General features: G+C 44.1%; 1 protein-coding gene across 1 annotated transcript; it reads right to left on the bottom strand.

Annotated features, from left to right (window-relative positions):
- Positions 1 to 219: 219 nt before the first annotated feature.
- Positions 220 to 8,652, bottom strand: nxt2 (nuclear transport factor 2-like export factor 2). The gene is made up of 4 exons (XM_055644148.1): positions 8,509 to 8,652; positions 6,243 to 6,329; positions 4,151 to 4,295; positions 220 to 731 (listed from the first exon to the last, which is right to left on the bottom strand). Exons 1-4 carry the CDS (start codon positions 8,521 to 8,523, stop codon positions 553 to 555), a joined length of 426 nt encoding a protein of 141 aa, XP_055500123.1. The 5' UTR covers positions 8,524 to 8,652; the 3' UTR covers positions 220 to 552.
- Between the last annotated feature and the right edge of the window lie 1,245 nt (positions 8,653 to 9,897).

Here is a 9,897-nt window from a genome sequence, read left to right as displayed (position 1 = left end):
AGCGTGGTGGAGGCAGGTTCTCTGGATGCTTTCAAGAGAGAGCTAGATAGGGCTCTTAAAAAGAGGGGATATGGGGAGAAGGCAGGAACGGGGTACTGATTGGGGATGATCAGCCATGATCACATTGAATGGCGGTGCTGGCTCGAAGGGCCAAATGGCCTCCTCCTGCACCTATTGTCTATTGTCACCCATATATTGAATCCAGGAGCAACACAAAAACATGGTTTAACCAAGTTGTTTATTGAAGTCCATTTCAAAAGTACAATATACAACTGAAAATATTAATGATACAAATTGCATTTCAGATTAAAAAACAGGTGTACAGAGAGTGTCTATCATACACCAAACACTGAATATCAGTATGGATGTGGAGGCAATATACTTCTCTACAAAGCCTTTTTTCCCTATTCTCTACTGTCAATCTAACATCATACAATGCTTTTATACACTTCAAGCATTGTGTTAAATGTTTGAATTCTGTCGACATTTCCACTGTGTATTTCCAAAATTAAAAACAAAATAATGACATTCTCCTTCCATTAAAGTGGTGAATTAACTGGTCCAGTCCTGAAAGCGGAAACAATCGCTTGCGATTTTCCAAACGGTATTTTGCGGCGTTACTTGGGCAGTAAGTAAGAAGTTTTGATTGAAGTACCGTTGTTTGTTTCCATCAAATTTCACCGTACCACAAGTGACCACAAGAACGGTGGTCTGGCCCTGAGTAGCAAGCTCTATTTGCAAACAAAAAAAAGTTTCACGAGAAGATGAGCAAAACCCAAAACTATTCCAGTACTCATCAAATAATTCCATGAAACAACCCAATAAGTCACACAATAATCTGACGCAATCTTCAACAAATGGATGGCACATTTATTTAAAATACCAGACAGAATTAAAGGTAACGAAGCACAATAAAAATGTTTACAAAGCTGTAATCTTTCAGTTTGTTTCCCAGCTGTAATCTTTCAGTTTGTTTCCCAGCGTCAATTTTATCTTTCATTTTTAATGGGGTGAGAACATGTTCATATGTTATAGGAGCAGAATTAAGCCCATCTACACAATGCAATCATGTCTGATCTATCTTTACCTTTCAACCTCCTGCCTTCACCCCATGATACCTGACGCCCTTACGAATCAAGAATCTGTCAAACCAAATCTTGGCCTCCACGGCCTTCTGTGGCAATGAAGTCCAACATGCAAAAATAAGAATAGAGGTACACCATTCAAGCCGGTGTTGCCATGCAATATGATCATGGCTGAACTGGCTCAGGGCTCGTCTCCTCTTCCATGCCAGTTGTCCTCCATTCCATGAACTTTTAAAAATGTGTCTACTTTATCTTAAAATACCCCAATGATCTTGCCTCCACGTCTCTTTGGGATAGAAAATTCCTGAGAATCACCACTCTCTTTGAGAATCTCCTAGTGAATGACCTAAAGGAAAGACGTCCACATGGAAATCCGAACTTGGATCATGCAATACTGGTTTGAATACAAGTGCCCCAATTTCCGCAACATTAGATGAAAACTGCAAAATGAGGTGAAAACAATCTGCTCAGTCCGCCTAGACATACTTGATCTCCCGGTTGCTAAACACTTTTAACTTCCATATTGACCTTTCGGTCCTGGACCTCCTCCACTATCAGAGTGAGGCCCAATGCAATTTGGAAGAACAGCACCTCATATTTTACTTGGGCAGCTTACACCCCAGCGGTATGAATAATGACTTCTCTTACTTCAAGTAACCGTTGCTTTCCCTCTCTCTCCATCCCTCCCCCATCCTAGTTCTCCAACTAGTTTGACTGTCCTCCTGATTAGATTTTACTCTGTATGCCTCATTGTCACCTTCCCCTTGTTAACAATGACTTGTTCTACATTTTCCTTGAGCTTCGTCCTCTTTGATATCATTTTCACACCTTACCTTTCCATATCTCACGTATCCCTCTCACACGACTCTGTCTGAAGAAGGGTCTCGACCTGAAACGTCACCCATTTTACCACAGATTTCAAATCCAACACAAAGAATAAAGCTTCTTTGTCCTGGACGGCGACCCTTTGCCACGCAAGCACAAGAGCTGCTCTGCACAACACCAGCTGACGCTTCTAAGGCCGCCTGGGTCAAGACGAGATGGAGAGACCAGTGGAAGTCAGCGAAACCATCTAGGCTACACCATTACATCGATGACCCCATGGACGTCCCTGGCCAGGACCTGCCCCGAAAGCAGTGGACAACCCTCCACCGCTTGAGGACAGGCATCGGACGTTATGGAGTAGAGATGAAGAGGTGGGGCCTCATGGACAGCACCTCCTGCGAGTGTTGGAACCCAACACAGACAGTGGAGCACATAGTCACCAGTTGCCCCAAACACCGGCCACCGAATAGTGAACAAGGTCTGATTGACTTGGACGATGACACGTTGGCCTGGCTCTCAACGGAGCTGCAGGTCTAAAAGACATACGACAGAAGAAGACTAGAAGCTCTGGAAGGTGAAGGTGCCAGACACGGCGACCTCTGTTCCCTTGCACAAAACATGATCACTGCCTTGGACATTTTAAAATTATTGTATTATTTCTCTAACAATGTTTTGCCAGTAAATTAGAAATTTGTAGTCTTTAATAACCCCACTATAGCAAGCAGACATTTATAAAAGGAAACAAGAATAAGTAATAACAGCAATTATGCATAAATAATTTGTGCTTGCTAAAGACAAGAAATACAATTATTTTTCATCAGATTTTACAGATACAGCATGGAAACGGGCCCTTCAGCCCTGAGTTCATGCTGACCAGTGATGACCCCACACACTAATGCTATAGGGGGGTTGCACGTAAGGTCACTGGGTCATAGGGGTCGACGCACGGAGCCGCTCAATCCATCTGGAGGACTTCCGGTACTTCCAGTATATGTTATTAATGCAAGAAACACGTACTTTCCTACCTGTTAAAAAGCGCCAAAATGTTGGATTTTTGCACTGTAAAAAATTGTGGAAGTCGGGGTAACCGTGAGAGACATGTACCCAACTTCAGAATTCCAAAAGTGAAGCGAAATGAAGCAGAACTGAAGGGACAACAACAGCTAAAGTGCTTGGCGAACATTAGCCGTGCAGATATCGGAATTAAAAATATTGGGAATTATCGCGTTTGTTCACTGCATTTCATCAAGTAAGGCATTATTTGTTTTTTTCTTGATTCCTTTGGTATCTAAAAAGTCTCAGAAGTGATAAATCTGGCTGTAAATTTTGCTTTGAGGCGTTTTCTTTTTGTATGTAAAAACACACGAGAACCATGGGCGATTTTTAAATTTTACAGCCAGATTTATCACTTCTGAAACTTTTTAGATGCCAAAGTAATCAAGAAAAAACACAAATAATGCCTTAGTTGATGAAAGGCAGTGAGCAAACGGCCAATGTTTGCCAAGCACTCTGGCTGTTGTTGTCCCTTCAGCTCTCGCTTCTATCTACCGTCATTTCTCCTCACTTTTGGAATTCTGAAGTAGGCTAAATGTCTCTCACGCTTATCCTGATTTCCATAATTATTTACAGGGCAAAAATGGACAATTTTGGCGGGTTTTAACGGGCCCGCTACGCTGGAAACAATGGTCAGTGCTTACCTGCAGTTCATCGCGTGTACTCCATTTGGCGTAGCGTAGCAACAGCACGGGTCATGGGTCGCGACCCGACTGCCGTGAAACCTCCCTATACTACACTTCAGGGACAATTTACAATGAACATAAGCCAATTAACCTGCAAACCTGTATGTCTTTGGAGTGTTGGGAGGAAACTGGAGCCCCCAGAGAAAATCCACGCGGTCACAGGCAGAACATACAAATTCCGTCCAGACAGCACCCTTAGGCAGGATTGAACTCAGGCCTCTGGCGCTGTAAGGCAGCAACACTACCGCTGCGCCACTGTGCTGGCCTTCTTCAGTTAAAAAGGGGAAATACTTCAAATTGGAAACGATCTCACACTTTGTGGATAGTTCACTATTTCTTTCATTTGCTCAGATGTAAAAAAAATATTATCAAGTTCAGATTTGGAACAAAAATAAGTCAACAGTTAGAAAAGTACTCAGACTTATAGAAAGAGTTGAATATGTGAAGTTATTAGATATAACATATTTAAAACAATTTCTAACAAGTATGAATGAAGCCTACCATGTACAGGTTGACAATCCAGCATGTTTATTAGGAAATCACTAGAAGGCAACATTTCAAAAAATTCAGTAAGTGCCTGATGGCCTGAAATTGTGTTGCCATTCCACACTAAAGTCGCTGTATCCAGATACAATTTGGTTAACCCCTGTGAAAAAGAGTAACATTTTGGTTAAAAATTAACCAAATGAAAGAGCTGAAAGCATCATGCCTGATTATTCTGTAAAATATTAATCTGTGATAAATGTCTAAATATGTCACAAGCCCATCAGTCGGTTTAGCAATTTCCACCTTAAACACTAAGCTCCTACAGTCACTGCAGCCAATTTAAAACTAAACCCACAATTTCAGTGACATGATTAGATGAATGTGCATTATACCACACAATAAAAATATTTCAGGACCAGTTTTCAGCCATTTATTTATTTATCTTTAAGATGCAACATGAACCATGGGCAATAAATTATTTTGTACCACATAAAACCAGCAGCTGAAGGTAGACCCATAGCAAATCATTAGAGCACATACTTCAGAGTCTTTTAGCAGTTAAGATGAAGTAAGGTGGAAACACAACCTCAAGCAGGAAGTTTGTTTGTGCTAGAAACTTTTTTCTGGTATTCCTCCACCTCCTCCTCCACCCCCCCCCCCCCCCCCCCCCCCCTACACCACCCTCCTCCTCCCCCCCCCCCCCCTTACACCACCCCCCCCTCCCCCCCACACCTCCTCCCCCCCCCCCCTTACACCACCTCGTCCTCCTCCCCCCCCCCCACCACATCACCTCCTCCTCCCCCCCCCCCCCCCCCCCCCCCTCCTCCTCCTCCTCACCCCCCCCACCCCCACTGCATTCCTGTAACCTCAAATGCAGCCTCACACATCCACCTGGACTCCTTTACCAGAGTGCCAACTAAACAGAATATTCCACACCAAGGTCTTGGATGTACTCAAAAGAAGAAAGATTTTTCAAACTTTTTCCTTCCGCTCACAAATAAATGAGCTGATTTTATAATGCCAACCGTGTATTTTGCTTACATTTGTTGCTTTGACAAGGCACATATTGTGCATAGACCAGTTCAATGGCACATGACACTGTACATTGGTTAGTGACTTAACATTGGAGAAATTCAGTGGAATAAAAGTATTAAAATGGCTGACATCAAAATAGAGCTTTGAAATACAGTGTGGTTGTCCTTATCAACTGATTATTTTTTGTTATAAAAACTAGGTTGAAATAACTGAAAATACCACATTATGCCAATGATAACAACTGAAATGTATCAAACAGATAAATATTAAAATTGAAAAAAATCAAGCAGTATTAATGTGAATATGTTGATACAAAAAAATTAGAGAGGGCAGAGGAGGCTTACCAGAATGTTGCCCGGATTAGAGGGTTTCAACGATAGGGAGTGGTTGGACAGGCTTGGATTGTTTTCTCTGGAATGTCAAAGGTTCAGGGAAGACTCGATAGTAGTGTATGAAATTATGAGAGGCATAGATAGGGTAGACAGTCAGAAACTTTTCCCCAGGATGAAAAAATTCCAAACTAGAGGGCAGAGCTGCAAGGTGAGGGGGGTCAAGTGACTCAGAAGGTGGTGGGGGCCAGAAACACATTGCCAGGGGTGGTGGTGGTGTTTAAAGGAGTCCAGGTGGGGCTGCATTTAAGGTTACAGGAAGGCAGAAGTGTTGGGGGTGTTGGGGAGTGGAGGAATGCCAGATATGATAGTAATGTTTAAGAGGAATAGAGAGATATGTGCAGGCAGATGAGTTCAGTTCACTAGCATCATGTTCGCCACAAACATTGTTGGCCGAAGGACCCATTCCTGTGCTGTACTGTTGTGTTTCTCTTCTTATCTCTTTCCCCTCTCCTACTTCCCCCATCCTCTATCTCTGTTCCCCCTCCTTCCATCTCTGCCCCCCTTGTTCTTGATTATATAATAATTATCTACTAGTACGAGCGAGACTAAAGATCTGTGGATAAAGGATAGATGTCATGGGCAGCTCTAACAGCCGCACCATTGTGCTGCCCTAAGCACTGTGAAAAACAGATGTAAAAAAAAGTACAACTCTGGAGCGTTACATCCTGAAAGATACTTACCCTTCTTCTTTTATCCATGGTTTCATAATAAATGTTGACAAATTTATCTGCGGCTCTGCATGCTTGGTCTGCATGAGTTTTGAAGTCCTTAAAATTAAAAGTTTCTGATTTATACGCTTTACAAGGAGACAGCTGCATATTGATACAAGACTTGTAAGAGAATCAAATTCTCAACTTCAGCAGTAAATTCAGTTCTGAAGTGAAATATTAACTGTTGCTTTTCTACAGATGTGGGCTGACCTACTGGGAATCTCTCACTGTTTCTGCATTTATTTTAGATTGTCAGCACCTGCAGTTATTCGACATTTAATAAATTCAGCCTTTTCTGATGAAGGGTTTTGCGTTCAAATCCCCTTCAGGAGACTGGAGTACAAAATCTAAGAAGAATTATCAGTATAACACTAGGAAGAGCTTCACTTTCAGAGCTGCTTTTAGAAATGACACATTGAACCGACACCAAGACTCTCAAGTTGATACAAACATTTCAGTTAAGGGGGAATACTCTGGTTTTTAAGAGTTTGCCGGGTCGATCATTGCACTGCCAACTCTCTATGTACATGTGTAAGAAGCAACTGCAGATGCTGGTTTAAATCGAGGATAGACACAAAAAGTTGGAGTGACTCAGCGGGACAGGCAGCATCTCTGGAGAGAAACATAGAAAATAGGTGCAGGAGTAGGACATTCGGCACTTCGAGCCTAAAGAGAGTTCCTTCTCTCCAGAGATGCAGCCTGTCCACAGTGTTACTCCAGCTTTTTGTGTCTATCTCTGGGTACATATATATCCAAATTATTGACAGCCACAGCAGAGATGACTATGACCATGTCTGAGGCTGCAGATGCCAGAATATCACCGAGGATAGGTTGGAGGAACTCAGCAAGTCAGGCAGCATCTCTGGAGGGACACACAAAATGCTGGGGTAACTCAGTGGGTCAGGCAGCATCTCTGAAGAGAAGGATTGGGTGACATTTTGTGTTGAGACCTTTCTTCAGACGGGTAGGGGAGAGACTAGAGATGTGGAAGGGTAAGATGTGAAAACAACATATCAAGGAAATGTAGAATGATTCATTTGGAGGGAATGGTCATAGGACATTTGAGAAGCTTGATCTAGACTTAAAGAGGGGATTTAAAGAGATAGTTTAAAGATATGGGAGGGAAGTGGGGCAAGCAATAGCTGATGCAATTGAGGAAGGTTTGACAGGCAGGTGAGGAGAGGTCTTTCTCAATTCCATCAATAACATGAGTCTTTATAAGGCACTGGAGTACTTTGAGCAATTTTGTGCTCCATTTCTGAGGAATGATGTGCTGGAGATGGTCCAGAGAAAGTTTGCGAGAATTATCCCAGGAATTAGTGGGTGAACATACTATGGGCATTTGGCGGTACTGGGCATGTACTTGCCGGAGTTTAGAAGGATAAGTTTAGAGGGAGGGAGGATCTCATTAAAACTGAATAGCTGAATAGCCTGGATAGAGTGTTTAAGAAGGAACTGCAGATGCTGGAAAATCGAAGGTACACAAAAATGCTGGAGAAACTCAGTGGGTGCAGCAGCATCTATGGAGCGAAGGAAATAGGCGACGTTTCGGGCCGAAACCCTTCTTCAGAGCCTGGGTAGAGTGGATGTGGAGAGAGGATGTTTCCACTAGTGGGAGAGTCTAAGGCACAGCCTCAGAATAAAAGAAAGGAGTTGAGGAGACATGTCTTTAGTCAGAAGGTGGTGCCTTTTGATTCATTGCCACAGAAGGCTTTGGTAGCCAAGCAATGGATATCATAGATATAATTGTTGATTCGTATGGGTGTCACGGGGAGAAGGCAGGACTTTCACATGTGGCCCTTGTGGCTAAGGGGATCAGGGGATATGGAGAGAAGGCAGGTACAGGATACTGAGTTGGATGATCAGCCATGATCATAATGAATGGCGGTGCAGGCTCGAAGGGCTGAATGGCCTACTCCTGCACCTAATTTCTATGTTTCTATGAACAATATTGCACATTCACCCACCCACTCCCGCCTGTAGGACGCCCAGCAGTGGGTGCGCGACCGGTGCTGGGGATCGAACCCGGGTCCCCGGCGCGGGCGAGGGGGCGGTTTAACCCGCTACACCACCGGGCCCGGGCCCCCGCCGGCCCTCAACGCGGCGCCTAATGAAGTCCGCGCCCGGGGGGAGGGGAGCGGGAGAACAGGCTGTGGTAGTCGGGACACGGGGATCACCGCCGCCCCGCCGCCCACCGGCCGCCCCGCTGCCCCCCGCCCGCGTCCCCGCCTCTCACCAGGGAGCCGGCCATCAGCCATCAGCCGCCCGCGGATCCGCTCCACTTCAAACCGCCGCCGCCACCGACAACACGGGGCCTCTTCCGCTGTGCCGCGCCGCTAAAGCCCCCCGGAACCCCTGACTCCCCATTCCCGTTCCGCCCTGGCCAGGTGATGTTGCACCATCACATTTTATGTACATATTTGTTGAAAATACACAAAAAACAGACGTGTTTAACGATCACTTCATTTAACAATGTTGTCTGCTGTATTTTTTCAAATCACTGTATAACAAGCATATATAAGCGTTTCCCATTGAGAGGAGGGAAGATTCAAACAAGAGGACATGATTTGAGAATTAAGGGACAGAAGTTTAGGGGTAACATGAGGGGGAACTTCTTTACTCAGAGAGTGGTGGCTGTGTGGAATGAGCTTCCAGTGGAAGTGGTGGAGGCAGATTCGATTTTATCATTTAAAAATAAATTGGATAGGTATAGGGTGATTTCTCGAAAGGTCACTGGAGCGTAGATCCGCACCCACGTGACCGAAAATCTGAAGTGGAGGACATGCTATACATTCGGTACATGTTAGTGAATGGGAAAACACGCACTTTCACACCCGTTAAAAACATCGAAAACGGCCAGTTTTTGATCTGCAATTTACTGTGCCAGTCGGGGTGACCGTGTGGCACAGCTACCTAAATTTACAATCCAAAAAAAAGATAGAAACTAAGGTAAATTCAAGAGGGAGCTGAAGGTGCAAATCCAGCGGTAATGCTTATCGGACATTTGCCGTGGAGATTTAAAGATCCAAAATATCGGGAATTATCGCGTTTGCTCGCTGCATTTCATCAAAAGTAAGGCATTATTGACTTTTTTATCTTTATTGATGATGAGTGTGAAAGTGCATGTTTTCCCATTCACTAACATGTACCGGATGTATAGCATGTACTCCACTTCAGATTTTCGGTCACGTGGGTGCGGATCTACGCTCCAGTGACCTTTCGTGAAATCACCCTACATGGACGGGAAAGGAATGGAGGGTTATGGTCTGAGTGCAGGTAGATGGGACTAGGTGAGAGTAAGTGTTCGGCAAGGACTAGAAGGGCCGAGATGGCCTGTTTCCGTGCTGTAATTGTTATATGGTTATATGTTATTTATGATTTATGTTAATAAAGACAGTGTTTAATTTTCTCAACCTATCCTCATCATAGGAGAAGATAAGACACAAAGTGCTGGAGTAACTCAGTGGGACAGGCAGCATCTGGAGAGAAGGAATGGGTGACGTTTCAGGTCGAGACCCTTCTTCAGACTGAGAGTCAGGGGAGAGGGAGACAGAGATATGGAAGGGTTAGGTATGAGAATGAGACATCAAAGGGGATGAAGTTCAAGGAAAATGTAGAATAGATC

This window comes from Leucoraja erinacea, chromosome 12, assembly GCF_028641065.1.
Source record: "Leucoraja erinacea ecotype New England chromosome 12, Leri_hhj_1, whole genome shotgun sequence".
NCBI classification, from domain to species: Eukaryota; Metazoa; Chordata; class Chondrichthyes; order Rajiformes; family Rajidae; genus Leucoraja; species Leucoraja erinaceus.
The sequence above is the reverse complement of the archived record's forward strand: the minus strand, read 5'-3'. Positions and strand labels throughout refer to the sequence as shown.